This window comes from Sporothrix schenckii (genome assembly GCF_000961545.1).
Source record: "Sporothrix schenckii 1099-18 chromosome Unknown Cont44, whole genome shotgun sequence".
In the NCBI taxonomy this organism is placed as follows: domain Eukaryota; kingdom Fungi; phylum Ascomycota; class Sordariomycetes; order Ophiostomatales; family Ophiostomataceae; genus Sporothrix; species Sporothrix schenckii.
The window spans coordinates 4,793,767-4,816,017 of NW_015971145.1; the positions used below are offsets into that span (position 1 = coordinate 4,793,767).

The 22,251-nt window shown below is 57.0% G+C and overlaps 4 protein-coding genes across 4 annotated transcripts; 2 read left to right on the plus strand and 2 right to left on the minus strand.

The window, feature by feature from the left end:
• Nucleotides 1-2,860: 2,860 nt before the first annotated feature.
• On the minus strand, nt 2,861-4,099 carry SPSK_09355 (kow motif domain containing protein; the record flags this gene model as incomplete). Its single annotated transcript, XM_016735929.1, has 1 exon — nt 2,861-4,099. The coding sequence occupies one exon, from the start codon at nt 4,097-4,099 to the stop codon at nt 2,861-2,863; it is 1,239 nt and encodes a 412-aa protein (XP_016588246.1).
• A 3,041-nt stretch (nt 4,100-7,140) lies between these two features.
• Nucleotides 7,141-8,741, plus strand: SPSK_09084 (Rho family, other; the record flags this gene model as incomplete). Its single annotated transcript, XM_016735664.1, has 4 exons — nt 7,141-7,208; nt 7,483-7,510; nt 8,167-8,364; nt 8,445-8,741. The coding sequence occupies 4 exons, from the start codon at nt 7,141-7,143 to the stop codon at nt 8,739-8,741; spliced, it is 591 nt and encodes a 196-aa protein (XP_016588247.1).
• Nucleotides 8,742-11,873: 3,132 nt separating this feature from the next.
• SPSK_08854 (solute carrier family 38 (sodium-coupled neutral amino acid transporter), member 11) lies at nt 11,874-13,784 on the minus strand (the record flags this gene model as incomplete). Its single annotated transcript, XM_016735440.1, has 2 exons — nt 11,874-12,475; nt 12,560-13,784. The coding sequence occupies 2 exons, from the start codon at nt 13,782-13,784 to the stop codon at nt 11,874-11,876; spliced, it is 1,827 nt and encodes a 608-aa protein (XP_016588248.1).
• A 1,162-nt stretch (nt 13,785-14,946) lies between these two features.
• On the plus strand, nt 14,947-21,495 carry SPSK_10840 (tRNA-splicing; the record flags this gene model as incomplete). Its single annotated transcript, XM_016737103.1, has 1 exon — nt 14,947-21,495. The coding sequence occupies one exon, from the start codon at nt 14,947-14,949 to the stop codon at nt 21,493-21,495; it is 6,549 nt and encodes a 2,182-aa protein (XP_016588249.1).
• Between the last annotated feature and the right edge of the window lie 756 nt (nt 21,496-22,251).

The following is a 22,251-nucleotide window of genomic DNA, read 5'->3' on the forward strand; positions in this document are numbered from 1 at the left end:
CGAGGGGCTACAAGAAAGGAGCGATGGTTCTTACAGCTGACGGAGGCGTGTGGAAATGACTCGTGAAATGTCGTGAAATGGCCTTTGGGGGACGTTGAGTTTTGTTCATCCATCCATTCGTCGTCTACAGTGGCTATCCGACAGACAGACAGACTCCCAAGACATAACCATACATGATTCCTGATGGACTGCGAGATATCGCGTTTTCTTGTAGCGGACGGGATATTTTTTTTTTCCTGTATTTATCTCGTGGTTCTGTGATTCTACAGTGATCTACTGATGATGAGATTTGTTTACATAGTTCACATAAGTAGCATCCTTTGCAGGGAGAAGATGGTTGCGAGTCCTGAGGACGACGATTTGCGTTCCATCCAAGCCGTTGATGACATGTCTTACATAAAACTCGAGAAACAAAACATCCCACGAGAAGATTAGACGAGATACGGGACAGTTGATACCGGGGCCCGGTGTCTATTGTTCTTGGGGCGTACAATGAATCAAAAGAGTGGCGGTGTCGTGCATGTGATTGTGTGCGTCCGTTTTTTATTTTATGAGACGGTAAAATCACAGCCACGCGTTGCCAACAGACGCTGCAGGAGCAGGAGCACAGATTTCTGAAAATAAAACAAAGAATTAAAAATAAGTGTTCTATTCTGTCGTTATTAAACAACCGCATCTTTGGCCCCCAAACTCTTCTTTTCTCACGGCGAGGTGACCAGGTGGTCGGCCGGCCCATCTGGATGAATATCTGCAAGGATTTAGGATAAGCTCTGGGCAAAGGCGAAGTCAATTTATTCTCCCGCTGCCGAGAAAGCGAGAAACGAAAGACGAGTAAAGCTCCCAAGTTAAGCAACATGGTGTCCACGAACTCCGGAGGATCGACAACGATTTCCGGGAAATAAAAGAGGAGAAAGCAGGGCTGTGTCCTGGCGTTGTTCCGACGAGCCCCCCCCCCCCCCCCCAGCTCCCGGTTTCCCCAATTCTATCGTTTTGTTCCTTTTGTGCTCAGTTTTTCCATGGCTATTATGGGAGCTTTGGACTGAGACTTTTGGACGTTCTGGACCGCTCGCCAGCCTTACAGGAAAAGGCCAGGCTGTGGGATTGGACACGGCCGTTGTGCCTGAGTCGATCGGTAGAGACCTTGTGCTCGTGCAGTAGGATAACCTTATTTTGTAACACCACTTTTCCAGGCACCAGAGACAAGGCTATCGTTTGTGGTAAGCGAGGGACGTTGACAATGCGTGATTCGTGATTTGTGATCCGTGATCCGTTTTCTTTTCTTATCCACGTATTTGGCTGGGCGGATCGAGGCGGGAGACAAATGACGAATTGAAAATCACGGCAGCAAAGTTGTGAAACATTGGCATCTGTAAACCAACCTTAGATCAACGTCTTGCGGCCATTCGCCACGTAACTGCACATACGGGCGGAGGTTGTCCAGTTCGCCGTTTTTTTATTTCTTTTTATTTATTTATTTTGTCTTTTTTTGAGGATACACATAACAAGAACATAAAACCAAAGTCGGCCTGCGTTGTCCGGGACCGACGCGGACTCGAATTGACTCGCCGCGTCGATTCCACATGAATTGGCGTCTCTTCTCGTCTCATTTTGAGTTTCCAAAAATAATAAAAATCTGCACAATTTACTCTATATTGGCTCTTCCACGACACCCCTGCTTTCATCATCTTACGTCGTCGAGACTCGCTTCGAAAGCCCATTGAACACTGAACACGAGACACGAGGTACGATACAAAGAGACTCGGAGACGCCAGTCCCATGTCTTGGCCTCTTTCCAACACCGAAAATCAAATCCTCAAAGCCTCAAAGCCCCATCTTGACGTGCTTCTATATTGGCATTCCATAGTCGTTCCCACACAAGCGTTTCCTGCGTCTCCCGCGTCTCCCGCGTCTCCCGTTTTCTCGACTTGCCTGTGGCTGGGATCCGCCAAAACGGAGAGACTCTCGCTGGACCGCAGTCCCATCGCTGACCAGAGGTAGTGAAGTTCATCTACGTCTACGACAAAGTGTGGCTTGCTATTCTCTCTCGGTGGACGTTTGAAGCCCGTGTCTACGTCGTGTCTGCGCTTGTGCCTCTCTTGTCCTTGGGTGGATTTTAATATCGAACCGCCAGAAACGAGCCCGACGAGCGCCCTTTGATTTCTTTGTGAGGCATGTTTGTAATGGTGAAAACAAAAATAAACGATTGCGAAATAAAGACGATGACGACGACTCCGTGAGACGCTTCCTTTCCGAGTCGAGGAAGATAAAGTGCGGCGAGGAGCCCAGCAATCCTTCAGGCACGTCAATTCGACGCGCAGGAGGCGCGGCCGTTACCGGGATCCCACTGCAGTATTGCTTTTACGTCTTCATCTCGCTTAGGGCTCCCCATCGCCATCTACGCTCCTCTCTATTTTTGCTTGGCGTCAGAACATAGGACCTGCGCGCCCCATCTGATGCGAAATATCACGTTGGACAGACATTGCATCGCACACCTCGAGAATCAAGAATAGAGTGGGTGTTTATAGCGTATGCTTTTTCTTTCATTTGATTTTTGGATTTAGTTTCTTCTAGTGTAAGGGATATCTTACAAAATATCTCATCTTTTGCCCCTATGTGATGTTTTGTACAGGTGATTTTAGATGAAGACGATGCTGCTTCGCCTCATTTCTCCGTCCGGTCGTCGCTTGGAAATAAAATACAATAAAAGTAGAAGGGATGGGGGAGGAGGAGAGGGCAATGAGGGTGACACGTGGAGGTCGAACGATGGGAAAGAACGAGACTATGCCCAGCCTCTCGAGATGGTTGGAGGTCGCAAGAGGGTTGCCAGTCATGCCAATGTCCGCATGGCTGCCGGCTGCGATCATGGCTGCGGTGCTTGTGTCGTCGACTGTGCATCTGCTCGCGGCACCTCGCTCATGCCCGCATTGTTCAGCGCCGTGATCTTGCTCTGCGCCATCAGACGGCCAATCTGCTCCAGCATGTCGTCCGACAGCTCCGGCTGGCCGCGCGCCCGGCGCAGCGCCTTTTGCTGGATGTGGAATTCCTCGAGCGGCGTCCGCATGCCCGGCGGCGACAGACCAGGCTGCTTGCCCTTGACCAGCGCAGGGCCGTATTTCTTGGCCTCCTGCTTGGCCGCCTCCTCGGCCTCCTTGGCCGCAATGTACTCGGGCGTGTGCCGCGTGCGGAACCGCGAGTACCTGTTGCGCAGCTCGTCCAGCACCGCCTCCGGCGCCGGCGGCCGCAGCAGCGTCGGCACAAACGTGACTTGTTCCGCATAGATCCGCAGCGTGTCGCCGTCCTGGTCCTCGTGCTCGGCCGGCGCCGTGCGCGGCCACGGGATGCGCACGTTGAGGCCGGGCACGATGCGCGAGAAGCCCGAGCGGTGCGTCGGGCGGTCCCGGTAGAAGCCCACGGGCCTGAGTTCGCGGACAATGACGTCGCGCGTCTGGCCCGTGGCCGGGTCGGTCAGCGGGTGCACGAGACGCACGGCGTCGATGGGGATCGCCGACTCGATCTGGTGCACAGACTGCTCGGCCTCGGTGACGAGCGACGACGGAACCGTAATGTTGGTCCGCGCCACGCCCTCGAGCGTCAGGGTGCCCTGCTCCGCCCGGATGTCCTTGATGGGGCCAATGGCGCCCTTGAAGGGGCCCTCCACCACCACGCAGCGGTCGCCCACGGCCAGACACAGCGTCTTGACCGACCCCGCCCACGCACACCGCGCATTGGCCTCCCGCGGCGTGATCGTGCTCGTGTTCTCGTTGCGCAGCCGCCGTATGCTCAGCGTGCCCCAGTGCGGCAGGTTCTCCTCGGCAAACAGCTCGCCGCCAAACCGGTTCGTGTGGCTGCTCCGGCCGCGCCGCGCCTCGTCCGCCGTGGCTCCCGCGTGGTTGCGCTGTGGGGCCAGCGGCCCCATGGTCCACGTCTCGCGGCGCGCTCGCCGTGCCTGCCGCGCCTGCAGCTGGATCTCCTCGTTGAGTAGGTTACGGACCGACCGCACGCGGTCGCTGTGGATGGCATCGAGCGCCCGCTCCCGCACCTTTTGGCGCCGCGCCGCCTGCTTCTCCGCCTGTGCCGTGCGGCGTGCAATCTTCAACATCGTGGCGGTCGTGCGGAGACGGGAAAGAGAGAGGTAACAAAAAGATCGGTTGTGGGGGGTCCGTCCAGTCGAGGGGGGGAGACAAAGACGTCGCTTTAGATCGTCGTCGGTGGCTTCAGTGCACGCTTTCCCCCATGCACAGCAGAGTCGTCAATTGGGGTGTGCAGCGGTGCGTGGCTGGCAAGCCTTTTCTCGGGAGCCAATGCGGGTGAAGCTGTTGGGTCGTGCAATGTTGGACTATGGTGATTTTTTTCTCGGAGCGTAGTTTCTTCCTGCGCCGGATTCGATTGGCCGATTGGAAGCACGGGTGGGTCGTCACCGGCATGGTAGCTCACACGTGACCATCCCAAGTCTGGAAACCGAGCTCCGCCGTGTATCAAAACAGGGCATTTACAAAGGCGGCCTCTTTCGTATCCAGGCCAAGCGACATGACGCCGCAGATACGCCCGTGAATGCCAAATTTTGTAGCTGTGTCGATGTTGGACGTGGCAGGCAATGGAATTGGCTACGCACTGGGCCTGTAATTGTCTGATACATGCATACTGAGGCGCATGCATGTATGCATGTATGCGTGTATTTGGATTCGCTCCTTCCTTACACATCTGCGCACGTGCTGGATTTCCTTGCCAAGACACAGAGAAACGTTGCAGCTGTGCGGCTTTCTCGGTTCAAGTCTTGCGAACAGTGCACGGCGGAAAGTGTCAATCCGAGAAACGAGAGCTACATGCCCACGCCAAGAACCTACGTCAGCTCATTCCGGGCCATCACATCGCCATCACGGACGAAGTGCTACAGTTGAGTTGGGCAGTGGCTCCACTAAAAAGTCCTACCTGCCGTCGCTGGTAGGACTCCCATGGAAGGAGCCGCCCCGACATTTGTGCTGTATGCATGTATGCGAGTTTGATTGTGCACACCGTTTGTTCACCAAGTTGCTTTTTCTCTGACACTGCAACAGACACAGCTGCAGCCTGTCCCCCACGGCCGGGCCTAGACCCTGGCCTGCGACGGCTTTGTGCCGTCGTTTGTGCCACGAAACGATCTTCCGTCTATATCTGTATCGTCTGTGCATGTTGGTGTCAGATGTTGACGAACGGGCACACACCGCGATTCCAGCTGCTGCAGCGACTCGGCCGGTTGCACTTCTGCTTGCTCCAGCCTGCTAAGGAAACTCACAGACCGCTAGAATCGTTGAACGCCGTTGGGGCCCGGCCGGGCGGTGACTCTGTCATCAATGCAACACCGGCTCCTTTTTCACATTCTCACACACACTGTCTCTCTTTCTGTGACTCCGAATTCTTCATGTCGTCCACGCTGGTCTCCCAAGTTTCCACGTCTTTTGCCCAGGGGCTTGGCCGCTTGTGGACTAGAATGCCTTTTCGACGATGCCATCTTCCCTATTTTTAGGTTTTTTAGTGGACAACAGCTCCACGGTCCGTCTTTCGGGAGCAAAGCAGTCGTAATCAGGAGAGCGCGACGACGTATGCCATACTTTTGTCGTCTTCCATCGCCATTATCCCCATTTTTCATTCCTGTTCGTCCGTGCACTCGTCTGTTCTTTCTCGGCCAACTGTCTTAGTTTAAAGTGGAGGCTTTGCTTTAGATGCATATATATTGACTGATCGCCTATATGCATTTGGCATTCTCAACCGTTGCGCAGAGGCGGACCTGCACAAGCTTATGCCCAGGCCCCTGAAAAATGCAAGCCAGAACACACAAACATACTCGGCAGACAACAAAGAACAGGATGCACAGAACCACCAACGGTCACCGAGCAAAAGCAAAGCAGAATGCAGTGGGTGAGACAAGCCAGATATCAGCAAATTGTAGGACCGACTTCTGTCCTATTGCGCAGTTGCCCTGTAAACAGGAGTCCTGTAGGCTGAATGGCGCCTTCTTTTCTCATGTGAACCTCGCCAATTATTTCGTACCTTATTTCGTACCTTCCTTGCAATTCACCGCTTAGGCAACCAGTGCGCAGGAGCTGAAATACGAAGTAAGGCAGGCCCGTCACGACTCGGCGGTCCCTTCCATGCGCCGTATTTGTCGGAACAGGCTGCATTTACTGGGTCCTCGACGGCTTTGGGGTTGCAGCTACCTAGTTAGGGTCTTTTGGGATGATTTAGGGGCCTTTCCAGGGGCTGTTGGACCTGGCGACCCCTGCAAACCTCGCCACTAGCTCGTAAATCAGAGGAAACGAACTGGAAACGAAACACAAGCCCAGGTCGTCCGCCATTAGATCCATTCGTCTGCCATGGTGTGGCTCTGTTTCATGCAGACGTGCTGGGCTAAGCATGCCAGTTATGTCAACTGAAACGACCAGGCGTGCTCGCTGTGGTTCTGCCTTGCTGTTTCGCCGCCTGTCGTCTGTTGTGTCGCCTGTCTGCCCGCTGGCGAGGTCGTCTCTTCAGTGCCTTCCACTAGTTCCAGGGGACAAACAGACGGCCACCTTCAGTGATCCAACGTGAACCAGACCGCCCCGTCAAATGCATAATTACCCGCCTTTTTTCTACCTCCTGCTCCAACCTCCACTTTTCCCCTGCTTGCCTGCTCTTGCCTGCTTCTGCTTGTCTGCCTCCTGCCCTTTGCTCCGCCCTGCCATTCGTTCCCCTTTCCGCGCCCTGTTCGTACTGACCCTCTCTGGCCCTCCCTCCTCTTTTCTCTCATAATAACAACCACAAACCCCATTCCATCCATCCACCAACATTTTCCAACCCCCCCTTCTCTTCTTCTCCATACATCACAACAGGTGCTCTCTCTCTTTCTCGGCCAGTGTCATCTTGCTGCTAAACACCCATTCGTCATTTACCATCATCCCCCTTTTCGCAGTATCCATCTTCCATCTCTTTTCTCATTCCCTTTTCTTCGGCCTTGCCACTTCCTCCCCTTCGTCTCTTCTCCTCCACCCCCTTTTGGCTGCTCGCATTTCGTCGTCTCGTCTCGCCGACGTCCCGCCCTGCTTGCATCGTTGATCTCGCCGACTCTGCTCGACCGCTCCAACCCACAACTCCCAACTCCCACCACCCCGACCACGAAACATCACAATGGCTGAGATCCGCCGGAAGCTCGTCATCGTCGGCGACGGTGCCTGCGGCAAGACTTGTTTGTTGATGTACGTTTCCGCACCTCTCTTCCTTTCCAAATTCTGTTTCCCGATCGCTCCATTTTCTCGTTCCCGTCTCCCTTAAGCGCCGTTTGGGGGGACAACTGAGAGTATGGCTGGCCACCCGGCAAACTGTGTTCGCGTCGGCCTCCTGCATCCTCGTGCGGGAGCGATGGGGCTCGAACCCGAACCTCCCCGATGCAGTTATCCTCACGTTGTCGGAATGGCCATTGCTTGCCACCCTTTATCGTCACCGAACTTTCCATGCTAACGTCCATTCCAGTGTTTTCTCCAAGGGCACTTTCCCTGAGGTAAGATAACACGCTTCCATTCATCAACCAGCCTCGGATGTCACCAGGCAATGCCAGGTGGCGAGCGCTTTTGTATTCCTTTTTCTTTCGAATCCCGTCAACGACTCGAGTGGGGCGGAATCCGATTAAGGGGCAACGATCTCCTTCCGACCTGGGCTTCGAGGCTGCGGCATCAAAGAACTTCATAGGCCCCGACCGATTGTGAGAGCGCCATGGCACAAACAACAGCGGCTGCTGAGAGCTTATTTTTGTGTCATTCGACCAAACCTAAAAGGAATGGAAACGGGCATTGGAGAGATCCAACCGTCAGGCACACGGGCTGCCATATTCCCCCTGTTGGCGGAAATTGGTCGCTCCTACTTGCAGCCTTATCCCCTTTGCACGTTCGGACCGTATTGTGTGACTATGATTCGCTCTCGCTCTCGCCCCCGGTATTTTGAGGCTCTGGACCAACCAAACCCAAACGGCATCAATGCTTCCCGGCCCTCTTTTCAACAGCAGCATCAGCTGCTGCTGCCGCCATTGTGCGCGCATTTTGTGTCTGACCAGCGCTCGCCACCGACAGGCGAAATTCGACGACATCCGCGTTGCGGTTTTTATGTGTCGTATTTTCGTTTCCTCGTGCGCCCTGCTAATCCAGCGTCCTGTATCCTTAGGTCTACGTTCCCACCGTCTTCGAGAACTATGTCGCGGATGTTGAGGTCGATGGCAAGCACGTCGAGCTGGCCCTCTGGGATACGGCTGGCCAGGAGGACTACGACCGGTTGCGCCCTCTGTCCTACCCCGACTCGCACGTCATTCTGATCTGCTTCGCTGTCGACTCGCCTGACTCGCTCGACAACGTCCAGGAGAAGGTACGCTACCACTCACCACTCATATAGTTCCGTTGGTACCGACACGTTTGATGCTAACTGCACCTTTCCCTTCGCCATAGTGGATCTCCGAGGTTCTGCACTTCTGCCAGGGTCTGCCCATCATTCTGGTTGGCTGCAAGAAGGATCTCCGCTACGACCCCAAGACCATCGAGGAGCTGCGCAAGACGAGCCAAAAGCCCGTCTCGCCGGAGGAGGGTGAGGACATCCGCAAGAAGATTGGTGCCTACAAGTACCTTGAGTGCTCTGCCAAGACCAACGAGGGCGTTCGCGAGGTGTTTGAGCACGCTACCCGCGCTGCTCTGCTCTCGCGCAGCGGCAAGAGAGGGAGCAAGAAGAGCAAGTGCACGGTTCTGTAAAGGAACAAGACAGCGCCAAACCAGATCTTACGACACCATCCAGGACAATTTCCTAGCACACAGCCGGCCTTGCATCCCCATTTTTGGCTGACCACGTGCGCGCGACGGCTCTCTTGCACTGCCATCCTCTGGCTGTTACTCACACTCTGTATCTCTCCTGTCTCTATTGTCTCTTGCTCTTTGCGACCAACCCCATTTTGTAATCCATTTCTCTTTTGCACATTTCAACCGTTTTCCTTTCAGGTTTTCCTCCTTTTCGTCACTTTCTTTTTTCTGTCCGCCGTCCTGTTCGATGGCCGTGGGCTGTCGCCGCGGGGCCGAGCCTGGGGCGTGCTTTCGTTTGACGAACATTGGCGGGATTGGTACGGCACTTGCGGCCTGATGTAATGATTTGGCTGATTTGGCTGGGAGTTTTTGGTTCTATTTCGTGCCGTTGCTACTTGCCACGACTGGCCTGTGTACGAAACCATTCGGTCTGGCGTGTCATATATCGATTGGGTCTCTCTGAAACACTGAACAGCAAAACACAAAACAAATTACAACAAACAACTCGGAACATAGCGGGCGCAGGAACTGCGACAAGAGTGAGGGAGCTTGGTGGAGCGGCCTGGGAAGAGTGTGAAACCTCTGCTTCTTGCGTCTGCTGTTCTCCCTTCTCGTCCTGTCTCCCCCGTATTCCCATCTTTTTTTTATTTTCCCTTGATACCGAAGCTGGAGGGGCGACAAACATTTGCGAATTTCTTTTTCTATTTTAGTTAACCTAGTTCCTCTTTGCTTGCCTTCTCTTTTTTATTTTAATTTTTTTTGCTTACCTTTTACTTTTATCTCGCTCGCCGCTATGGTCGAAGCTTCTTGTGACGAATGCCATGCTTTGTGATGACATCGGACACAAGGAGAATGCGATACAGTCACGTCGATTCTGAGTAGGTCAGCTAGAGAGTTGTAGAGTCTACGGCCATGCAGAGTATAGGTAGCCAGTATTGGATAAGAGGCCACGAAGTCTTGGTTTGCCTATGGCCTTTTTTTTGCGTGTGTGTGTGTGTGTGTGTGTTGTCTTTCGTACTTTGTTTCCCGATCCTGCAAGGAGTTCTACGTAGAGCCCACTCCACGACTGTCCTACGCAGGACGATGCAGCAAGATAGACAACGTACTGAATAAAGACACAGTAATAGGCAGCAGCCGTTATCGTCGTTGCCAGCACATGCAGGAACACTACTATAGGTAGAACAGGCAAGAGATTCATAACAGCGCCCACGTCGGAGTAGCATATTGAATTTTGTACAGAGTAGTATAGGAAGCAACGCCCGAATTCGTCAGCTCCTCTCGCCTCTCGAATACCACATCCTACTCGGCTGCCTCGGTTCTCCTCTTATCGGCTATACCCCCTCGCGTTTGCCCTGCAGTTGTTGCTCATTCCTTCGTCATCGTCATCATCATCGTCATCTTCATCGCATCGTCATCGCCACCGTCGTCACCGTGCTTTGTGCACATGCGTGTGCGTACTACCGCAGCATAGTTTACACGGGGCACGTCTGAAATACACAAAGTTGGGGTTGTTAGCAGTTGTATGCCGACGTAAAAGCACGTCCCATAGGATGACATACGGCGCTGCACGAGCTGCAGGTCTTGGTGCCGTCGGCGATGGCGGTGCCGCACTTGGGACAATCCTTGCCGTGCATTTTGGTGAGTGAAGGGTGCTTGTTGGTTTTGTTTGGAAAACGTTGTGTTTTATATTGCAGTGGATGAGAAAGTTGGTTGCTGTTTGATGTGTGAAGCAAGAAGTGAAGGAGAGAGAGGGACGATGGAAAAGAGGGGAAGCTTTCGGCTTCTGCTGCTCGTACGCGTTTTATAGTGGCAGCGTGGTTGCTTAAATCGCACGGGGCACAACGCGGGGTGAGGAAGGAGCAACACATGATAGTGGGCATTATTACAGGGCAGATGTGCATACCTTCCTTGATCTTCCTGATACTACCTTCTACTCCGTTCTCTGCCCTCCGCCTTCCTTCCCCCAGTGCTGTCTTTCTTTCATGACTACCACGTGCCATTTCATCTTCTGCAGGTCGAACTTTCCTCTTGCCTGTCTTTCCGGATACAGGCGTCTCCTTTCCCTCTCGTGGAGACTACATCGTGACAACGCATACAAATATGCACCTGCGGCTCCTCCTCTTCGACTTCGTCTGGTTGTCTGACGAATGCTTCGGGGAAGACCATGAACTCACAGTCGGAGCTCGGCTTGACTTCTCAAAAGTGTGGGGGGCCTTTCAGCGTCAGGCGGGCATTGCAAGTCTGGTGTGCTCTTTTTTCCTCTTCTAGCTTGCTATGAATGCATCGCCCCAGGGAGGTGATGTTGCTAGTAAATAGACCCGTGAGCTTGTCAAAAGCACTATATTGACTCGGCAAAATCAGAGTGACGGCATTGGTCGGTTGATCGCCCCCAGAGTTCTTTTTACGTCGACTACGGCGGCGCATTCCTATGAGGCTTGGCCTGGTGCGGGATGCTTTCGAGTGTCATGGGGACAAGACAAACGGAATGAGAACAGGGCGATAGTGTGTTTTGGGGGCGGGGCCTTTGGCGGCGTTCAGGAGGAGTGGAGCCGTCAATGAGAAAGTCATGACGAGGAACGACGTGTGAAGGGCTGATAACACAGTGCGGCCAAGACAGCAACTGTAAGTCGTTGTACAATGTACTGGATAATGATGATTGGTCTTAAAATGTGTCGTCCCGCGGATAACGCCAGCTCACCATGCGAGATGATGCAATAAGTCGATAGCGGACTGTTGAAGCTGCCTGTGCTACGATGACACAGCCAGAGGATGATGAAGGTCAAGAAGGCAATAAAGGGTGGCCCAAAAATGTGACATATTATGATGTACCAAAGAAGAAAAAGAAAATGCTGTAGAGGGAGACAGACGGCATGCTGTCGTGACTGGCCTTCCAGGCTCAAAGCCTCCTCTCGCCATATAAGTAAACAAAAAAACAAAACACCTTCTATAGAGAGACATGAGAAATAGCATGGGAACTTGAGTCGGCGAAGCCTAGAATAGCCGACACAGAAAAGGAAAAAAGGGACGAAAGGAAAAACCACACCATGCTCAGGAAACGCCGGCTTTCTCAAGTGCATCGCTTCGTTTTCATCTGCACTGCGCAGTGCCGCCCTCGCCGCTAATCAACTTGCCCACCGCCTGCAGCAGACTGATGCCCATAACTATGCACCCAAACACCACGGTGCCCATGGCCACATAGGTGCGCCAGCTGCGTGTCGTCAGCTTGATGTAGCAGAGCGGCGGCAGGATGTACGCCATGGCACAGGCGCTCGTGGCGCCGACGAGCTCGAAGATGGCGCCAAGGTCACAGGTGATGAGGCTCAATACCATGGCGCTCACGACGAGACTGGTGCTGAAGATGAGGTGCAGGTGCATGTTGAACGGCTCGTTGGGGAAGTAGTAGTTGAACATGACCTCGCGGCACACAAAGGCCTCGAGCGGCAGCGTGGTCAGCATGTTGAGGCCGAAGCAGAGGCGCGCCACGTTGACCATGGTGTTGTCGGCGGGGAAGTTGTTGAGCACGTTGCCGAGCGTCTTGTCGCCAAAAGTGAGGAAGCCGGCCAAGGCCATGAGCATGCAGGCGACCATGGACACGGCGGTCGAAATATGCGTGACGCGCGAGAAGCGGTCGATTGTGGGCGTCTTGAGCGAGCCGTAGATGAGAAGGGAGTTGTGATGGCAGACAAAGGCTGTAGAGATGGTTAGCACTCATTCCGTATGGAGAATATATATATGTTGCATTACACGACGGCGGCGACGGTGGACAGCCCTACCAAATGAAATGACGCCGATGGCCTGGAAGATGCCCGAATTCACAGTCAGAAGGGGCCCGCTGAACGATCCACGCTCCGCCTTTGGCACCATCGCACCCTGAACAAGGACTGTGACGATGATGACAATCATGCTCACGAGAGCAAACGTGCTCGCCTTGGCAAGCTTCGCGATGTCCCGGTACAGCGTCAGGGGGTACGACACCGACAGCGTAAACACCACAATCACGACACGCCGGTCCGTCAGCAAGCCAAGCACCGGAACGTCGGGCAGGCTGGGCCACACGGCGGTCAGCACGTGCGGTATGCTGTCGCCGACGATGACGCCAAAGGCCACCATGCCGCCAAACGCAAACACCCACTGCGCCAGGCTGATGGCGATCAGGCCGGGCCGCCCAAAGCAGTGTTCCATGGTGCCCTGGAAGCTGCTCGCGCCGCTCAGCTTGCTGTTGACCACAATCAGTCGGATCGTCCAGTCGACCAGCACCGTCAGCACGACCAGCAGCACAATGCCGGCCACCAGCCCGGCCTGCTTCATCGCGTACGGCTGCCCGATGATGCCCGCACCGATGATGCTGTTGGCCATGTTCATGAACGCGCTGCTCAGCCCGGACTTGGGCCGGCTTCGCTCGCGCTCCGCCCACTCCTCCACATCCACCCGGGTGTCGATCTCGCCGGACCGCGCGAGCGTGACGGAAGGCGCCTCGATGTCTGTCAGCAGCGGCAGTCGGTGCTGGCGATCGACGTTTTCGGGGGCATTGTCGAGGTCAAAGTGGTCCATGTCGTCATCATCGTCGTCGTCGTCCGAATAGTTGCCATGTGATGTTGTGCCGCCATTCGCCGAAGGAGGCCCTGCCTCGACAGGACGCAGGTCGAACCGGACCCGGTTCGGCGTCCGAGGCGTCCGAGGCGTCCGGAGCGAGCTGGAGCCGTCGGCAGCGGACGGGACGAGGTTTGGTGGCAATCGGGTGCCAGAGGCTGTGCGGGAGGGTGTGGGTCGGCCATCTTCTGGAGGTGCCTTGAAATCGTCGTGCTGGTCGCCAAAGATGTCGTCGTCGCCCTCGCTGCCATCGTCGCCGTCTTCGTGCCTGTCGCCCAGCGCCAACAGTCCAACGTTCTCGCCGCCTGTTGCTGCTGCAGCCGCCGCGTTCCCACTATTGCTGCTGAAACCGTCGTTTCCATGACCAACACCACCACCGCCGCTCCTTGGCGACTTGGCCTTGGCCATTGAAGTACACGCCCGCACGTCGCAGGGAGGGCAATCGATGCTTTCGAAGAGCGCCGCGCCACGATTGAAAGAGCGTAGTCACGAGGCCACTGTCTCGTTTGTTGTGTTTTTGCTGCTTCGCCGCGTCGTTGTCTCGTCCTGTGTTTTTACCGATGCATTGTCGGGCAGAACGACAGGCTCTACGCAGTTCCTGGCGCGTGCAGATTGAGCGGACAAGGAGAAAGGAACGAGAGAAAGAGAGAAAGCCGTGTGGATTTCTGTGCTCTGAGATTGTTGGTCGTTGAATCTGGGATATCCGAACAGCTGGCATTCGATGCGAGAGCTCAAGGGTGCTGCTCTCTTGCCAACAAAGGGGCCTTCTCATTACGGTCACCAGAAGTGCCCCCAAGTTAGCTGTTGCCGTTCTTGGGAACAGCCCCTGCGCGGTTGGTCGTTTGCGGCAGGCTCGACTCAGCTGTGGGTCCGGTATGAACAGTTGACACGAAATGCAGGAGCAGCCCTCTAACGTTGACAACCTCCTTCCCGACGTATTCACTTAACAACGCCCAGTGGGTCGGGAACCGAACGCCAAAACACACGCCCTGATACGTGAATCACCAAAGTGCTCCACGCGTGCATTAAAAGGCCAAAAAGAAACATCACCAAAATTACCCACCTCTCTGGGTGTCAAAAACATCAACGACATCTCTTGCCTACAACATTCCATTGCAGCTACAGACGTTTCTGACGAGCCACACATACATAGGCTCAATCTGCACGATATTTACGAGCTTGTTTAGCGACAGCTCGCTTTTCAGCTCAGCACCATATTTCCTACCTGCCATCCTACCTCCCAAAATATAAACCGACCTTCTCTCCATCCTCTCCCTCCTGTCCCTCCTCTGTCTGGTCTCGAGACCATCCGGCATTCCTTCTCGAACCTTACGACAACAAGCCCTCGTCAGCCCTGTCCGTCGTTCTGCCAACTGCCTCGCATCTCGAGATACAGTGTCTCGCCCGAATATGTGCCCATCGGGCGGCAGCAACGTCTCTGCCCTGAACCTGACCCGAAGGTGAACCCTCGCACCCTGCTCGTCCTGACGTGTCGACCAATGCGCTGTCTTGGTCCCGAGGGTCACAAACCTACCGATACCCACCCACCTCCTCACCCGTCCGATCCGCCATGAAGACGCCGGAGGAGGTCTACGAGGAGATTATTGTCTCCCACCAGGAGCTCGAGCGCATCCCGGCAGACGTCCACCTCTTCTGCCCACGCACAAGTGACGACGACCAAGAGGACTACGACGACCCGACCGCCGGCGGGGCCGCTCTGACACCCGAGGAGAAGCTTGCCCGCCAGGGCCGCCTCGACGAGGGCCGCCGCCGCTTGCAGCTGACGTCCTGGGCATCACTCATCCTGGGTATCAACCGCGATCAGGCCGACCGTTGGCTGGGCGACTGGATCAGACGAACTGAGACTTTCCTCGTCAAGTGCGATGGCTGCGTGCGGGCCTGGCACATGGGGCGGAAGGCCCTCAAGGACCGCCTGTTGAAAGAATTCGACGAGGAGACAGCGGATATCATGGAGCGCCGTTTGCATGCCTACGATACCGACCGCATTACCCGTGGCCTGCAACGAGCCGTGGACCTGCTGGAGAAGCACGGGCCCATGTCGTCGGCCAAGTTGGTTGCCCTGGATGCTCCGGCTGTGCTTGCGTTTTACGAGGCCCTGTGCTGCGTGGAGTTTCTCAGCCTGCCCGACAACCGCAAGCTCTTCAACTACGTGTTCCAGAAAACCCAGGAGAAGAAGCCGCTCAAGATTGCCTCTGCGGTTATTCCCACAATGACCGTCTTCCTGTTCCAGGCCGATCCGCTGCGTTGCACATTCGCCCGCACGGCCTGGGAGCGCCGGCCGCCGCAGTCGTTGACACCCGAGCAGTTTGACTGGGCCGTCAGCGACCATCTGGCCGATGCCATTGAAGCCGTCAGCCGGCCGGATGCCGCCGATGCGGATGTGGAGCTGTTTTGGGACGGCTTTTTGCTGCTGCTCGACGCCATGAGCCCAGACCTGGTGCTGCACAGCCTGCGCGGCATGCAAATACCCATTGACGTCTACCAGCTGACTGTCAAGCACATTTCTGAGCGCGGCTCGCCTCAGGTCCTGGCCCGGGTCCTGCGTACCCTCTGTGCCCTCATGGACAAGTCGTCCACGGCTTTCTGGGACGCCCTCTCTCTCATGAACCCCCCGCAGCTGCCCATGTTTGTGTTTGCGAGCCCAGCATTTGCACCTTTCCTGGCCCGCTCCTTTGAGCCGGCTATGCAGCTCGTTCCCGACAACAGCGGCACTGTCACCCGCTTGCGTCTGCCGCTGCTCGTCGCGTTTGTGCAGTCCTTGATGCGCTCGCTGAACCGCAACCAGCGGGCAGACGTGTGCGATTATTTCCTTACGATTTTCCTTACAAGTGACGCCTCTCCTGCTGTCACCGCTACGCGGGAGGGCCACTCCACCTGCATTGCTGCTGGATTGAATGCCCTGCAGATGACACTCGACGGCTATCTTGACTCCCGCTATCGCCTGACTGCCGAGAGTGCCCTCTTTGTCAACACCGTCATCAACAACACCGTGAATCACCATGACTACGTCGTCCGCTCGGCTAACCTGCATCCTGGCGATCGCTATAACATTGGCCTGTCCCAGGCCGCGGTCGGCGTTGTCGAGTCTGCTCTGGCCCTGGATACTCGAGCGATCCAGGACGAGTGGATGGCCCTGCAGCAGAATGTTCGTGTGCCAACAGGCGAGAACGAGCGCCGTTCCAACAAGTTGTGGGACGGCTTTCGCGGTGCTCTGGCACCGGGGCGGCTTGATCTGGCCCGCGTCATGTTGGCAGCCACACTGTCTTTGCGCGGCATCCAGCGCTTCGCCCCCAAGAAACGCCAGCTGGTTGTCGAGGATGCCTCCAAGCGCCGCTTCAATGACGAGCTCGACCACGCGGCCGAGGCCATTGCCGCCACGGTTGCCCGGGTCAGCGAGGCTCTGAACCGCAAGGACTTGCAGCAACTGCTGAGTGCCGACGCACAGAGCCGTGCGATGGACGCTGTCGCCGCGACCCTCGTTCATGCCGAGGATGCCATCCGCGAGGCCGGTGTGCAGCTGATCAGCACTCTCGTCGACGAGGACAGCCGCTCTGATGCCATTGCCAAGATGGTTGCTGACTATCCCGTGGCCTTTTTGACCTCATTTGCCGATTCAGTCAGCTACTTGACTGGCGGTGACGACCAGCTGCGCTGGCTTCAGCAACAGCAGCAGGCCACTGCACAAGCGTCGGCCGCGTCGGCCGCGGTGTCTCCCTTTGAGCCCATGCGCCACATCTTCCGCTGTAGCAAAGACATTTTGAGTGGGCTGTGCGACACATCGAATGGTCTGCTGCGGTCGCGATCTCTGACGCCCGACGAGCGACAGGCCGTGAAGCGCTGGTGGACCATGGAGTGGCAGTTTGTCGATCACTCCTTTTTGCGCGCCCGTTCCTGGAGCGAGGATGTTGACAAGTCGGTCATGGAGAACTATTGCCGCGACGTCATGGAGTTTGCCGAGCAGCTCATGGCCCAGGATGGTCTGATTGCGTCTGCCTTGGGCGGGAGTGGCAGCAACAACAACAGCGGCCGAGCCAGTCCGAGCAACGTGGACAGCAACGCCGCGCCTGCATCGTCTTTTTCGCTTCCGTTTACCTCGACAGCATCTAAGACCACAGCTGCGACCACGCCTTCGTCCAACAAGGACAAGTGCATGGAGGAGGTCCTCGACGCGCCCCGCAAGTACTCCATGGGTCTCTTTGAGATGATCCAACTGCGTGATCTGTACCTCGTTCGCATCATTGTGCAAATCCTGGTCAAGCTGTTTAGCCGCCTCAAGGAGCACAACATGAAGTTCCCGGACAAGTTTGTCAACGCCATCCGCAACACGTATACGCCTCACGCACAGCTTAAGAACAAGTTCCGGGTCAATACGAACATGGACAACACCCAACGAGCCGAACTAATGCGTGCCATTGGCGATGGGGCAGACGATGACGACGAGGAAGACGTCGAGATAGTGTCTTGGGGAGCCGCAAAGTCGAGCACCGCTGCTGATGCCGCCAAGAAAAAGCAGACTTCCCTGGAAGCGTGGTCTCGCGCCGGCACAGGAATGGCCGCCTCTCGATCCGCATCACCGGCCGTGCCTCCTTCGTCGCTCACTAGCAAGGATGCGGCGTCGCAATTGACCCCTGGCCTGAACAAGCACCGGGCGTTGCTGGATAAGCTCAAGACGACGGCAGCGGCCAAACCCGACCAGGCAGCTCAGACGGCTCTTCTGGCCAACAGAGCAGCGATTCGCGACAAACGGGCGCGCGAGAAGGCCGAAATGGACAAGAGCAAGGCCGAGGCCGTGGCAAAGGCACGTGCTCTGCGCGTGTCCGTCAAAAGCGACCTCATGGTCGACTCGGAAGAGGACGACGCCGACGACGATGACGGCGACGACGACGGCATGGCGGCCCTTATCCAACAGAGCAAGAAGAGCGACCAGCTGATGGACGATGCAGTGCGCCGGCAGCGCCAGAACATGCTGCAAAAGCCCGAGCCCGTCAAGAAGAAGAAGCTGCAGCGGTCCGCCAAGGACATGCGCGCCCGCATCATCCCCAACATGGACCGCCTGCACCAGGCCATCCTCGAGTGGGACATCTTTTACGAGGGCAGCGATCCGCCCAACACGGGCCAGTGCGAGGCTGTAGCAGACGGATACCCGTCCCCTGCCGAGTACAAGCGCACCTTCTTCCCGCTGCTGATCAACGAAGCGTGGCGGTCCTTTGTGACGGCCAAGGACGAGAGCACGTCCAAGGCGTTTAGCATCAAGGTCATTACGCGCATCTCGGTCGACAATTTCCTCGAGGTGAGCACGGGCATGACGCTGCCGCCGAACAATGAGGGCGGGAATGGCAACGGACCCGGAAACGGCGACAGGGTGGTGAGCGAGGGCGACATTGTGCTCCTGTCCAAGGCGCAGAACCCGTTGACGGGCCGCGCCGAGCCGCACTGCCTGGCTCGTGTGTACAAGACGGCGTACAAGCGCAACACGGTCGAGGTGACGTACCGGCTCAACAGCCGTGGCAATCAGATAGTGCCGATATTGCTGCCGGGTGCCGAGCTGAAAGCTGTCAAGATTACCAACATGACGACGATTGAGCGCGAGTTTGCGGCTCTCGAGAGTCTCCAGTACTACGACCTCATGGACGAGGTGCTCAAGGCGACGCCGTCGCCGATGCTGAGCTTTGGCGACGCAGCCATCGACGACTTGGCGCGCAACTACGATCTCAACCGGGGCCAAGCGCTGGCGATTATGCACGGCAGGGCCAACGACGGCTTCACGCTCGTGCAGGGCCCCCCCGGTACGGGCAAGACCAAGACGATTGTGGCCATGGTCGGCGCGCTGCTGACGGGCACCATCAAGAACAATGCGGGCGCCGTGGCCATGAACCGACCAGGCAACGCAGCTGCCAACAACGACAGCACGATCAAGAAGCTTCTGGTGTGCGCGCCCAGCAACGCCGCCGTGGACGAGCTGGTGCTCCGTCTCAAGGCGGGCATCAAGGAGTCGACGGGCGTGACGCGCAAGATCAACGTGCTGCGCCTGGGTCGCTCGGACGTGATCAACGCCGGCGTGCGGGACGTGACGCTCGACGAGCTGGTCAAGGCGGAGGTGGCTCGGCAGACGTCGTCGACGATTACGGCCGTGGGCAAGGACGGCAAGCCGGTGGACGGCGCCGCCCCTGTGAGCGACCGCGACAAGATGCACCAGCGGGCGGGCGAGATCAAGGCGCAGCTCGCGGCGCTGTTTCCCGCGCTGGAGGCAGCGCGAAGCGACGACAACGCGGACCGGGGCAAGCTCAACCAGCTGCAGCGCGAGGTCGACCAGCTGCGGTCCGAGCAGCGGCGCATTGGCGCGCAGATCGACCGCGACAAGGAGAGCGGCAACACGTATGCTCGTGAGGCGGAGATTAAGAAGCGGCAAATCCAGCAGAAGATCCTCAACGACGCGCACGTGCTGTGCGCGACACTCAGCGGCAGTGGCCACGAAGTGTTCAAGAACCTGAATGTCGAGTTCGAGACGGTCATCATCGATGAGGCGGCGCAGTGTGTGGAGCTGAGCGCACTGATCCCGCTCAAGTACGGCTGCGCCAAGTGCGTCCTCGTGGGCGACCCCAAGCAGCTGCCGCCCACGGTCCTGTCGCAGTCGGCGGCGCGGTACGGCTACGACCAGAGCCTGTTTGTCCGCATGCAGCGCAACCGGCCCCAGGACGTGCACCTCCTCGATACGCAGTACCGCATGCACCCCGAGATCAGCCTGTTCCCGAGCCAGCAGTTTTACGAAAAGCGCCTCATCGATGGCGAGGGCATGGCCCAGCTGCGGCGGCAGCCGTGGCACGGCGTCGGCGACGGCGACGACAAGAACGGCAGCACGTCGCTGCTTGGCCCGTACCGGTTCTTTGACGTGGAGGGTGTGCAGGAGCGCGGCGCGCGGGGCCAGTCGCTGGTCAACGAGAACGAGATCCGCGTGGCGCTGCAGCTGTACAAGCGGTTCATGGGCACGTTTAGCAGCGGCGGCGGCAGGGCGTTTACGGGCAAGGTGGGCATCATCACGCCGTATAAGGCGCAGCTGTATGCGCTGAAGGCGCGGTTCTCGGACCAGTACGGGCCGGGCGTGCTGGACACGGTCGATTTCAACACGACGGACGCCTTCCAGGGGCGCGAGTGTGACGTCATCATCTTTTCGTGTGTGCGTGCCAGCCCGACGGGCGGCATCGGTTTCATGACGGACATTCGGCGTATGAATGTCGGCCTGACGCGGGCCAAGTCGTCGTTGTGGATTCTGGGCGACTCGCGTGCCCTGCGACAGGGCGAGTTCTGGCGGGCGCTGATTGAGGATGCCAAGGACCGCAAGCGGTACACCGGCGGCAATGTGCTGTCGTTGCTCAAGGCAGGGGCCCAGTCCGCCGGAGGAGGACGAGCAGGGACAGGCGCAGGGACAGGCGCAGGCGCACGGGCGGCGCACATGGGGCCCAAGGGGCCCAAGGCCAAAATCGAGGCGGGTTCCATCAAGGCGTCGCCCGCGTCCACCGCGCCCTCCAGTCGTAGCAGTAGTGTGAGTAATGGCCGTGGCGGCAGCAGCAACGCGGCGCCGCCGACAGGCCCCAAGGCAGATCGGGACCGTGCGTTAATGACGCGGGCAAAGCCACAGCGTGACGCCCATAGTGACGATGGCGACGACGACGACGGCTACTCCCCACCCGCGGCATCGTCGCCCGTTGAGTCGCGTGCATCAGCCGGCGGCTCTGGCTCTGGCTCTGGCTCTGGCCCTGGCCCTGGCCCTGGCTCTCTGCCCCGTAAAAAGCCGACGCCGGCGCTGCTGCCGACGACATACACTGTCGTTGACCGTCCCAGCCGGCCGCCGGCGGCGCCGTCCGATGTCGGCATGGGCGGCATCAATGCGCGCGGCGAGCCACTGCCCTATGGCGCGGCGTCGTCGTCGCGGCCCGTCATCGTGACAAGCAGCCCAAGCAACGGCCCTCCCAAGAAGCGGCCGCATGAGAGCAGCTCACCCAGCGACGGCCAGCCGATGAAGAAGGTGAGCCACGTGTCGATGTTCTTTCGACGTTGTGCCGCAATCTCGCCATGTCCCGTTCCACCTTTGCTAATATGATTGTCCAAGGCAACAAAGCCACCGCATCCGTCCCATCCGCCTCGCCGTCCGACGGATCCGTCGGCCATGGAGGTGTTGGGAATCGACAACAAGACGAGCGCCGGTGGTGACAGCAAAGCGCCGTCGCAGCTACCACCGAGGCCCGCGCCAAGAGTAGGTTTTTGTCGTTTCCTTTTGCTGCGACGCCGCTGCGATGCCGCTACTAATGAACATCATAGCCGCCTATGCGTCCACCCAAGAAACGGGCCGTTGACCCATTCATTAAGAAGAAGCCCAACAACAAGCGGCCGTGATCATGCCACGTAGATGGCAAGGACCGGCCGGCGAGCAGCATATCTGAAAAAAGAGAGACCGAGGAGGTCTCCAGTTCTCATCCATCATGTACGATTGCATCTGTTGCGATTATTTTTGTTTTTATTTTATTTTTACCTTTGATCCATTTGATGTCTGGACCAAAGGGCGTTTTTGCCTTTTTTGCATTGTCCTCATTTTATACGCATTTGGCAGGCATCCCAGGAATAGGTACTGGATGGAGTCAGGTCATACATAGCGTTTTGTATTTCGGGGAAATGTCATTGGCAAGTCATAGGAAATGAGGTAAAACGTTGGGAAAATAGCAATGAAACCAGGTCAAACTGTCTGCAGAGTCGGGGCAGTAAACATCACGTGCTGTGGCGGCGGTTTGAAGCTATCGCCATTCGCACTTACCCACTTACCGCATGACGCTCTTTGCGATTCACTGCGGCAGGAAAGCAC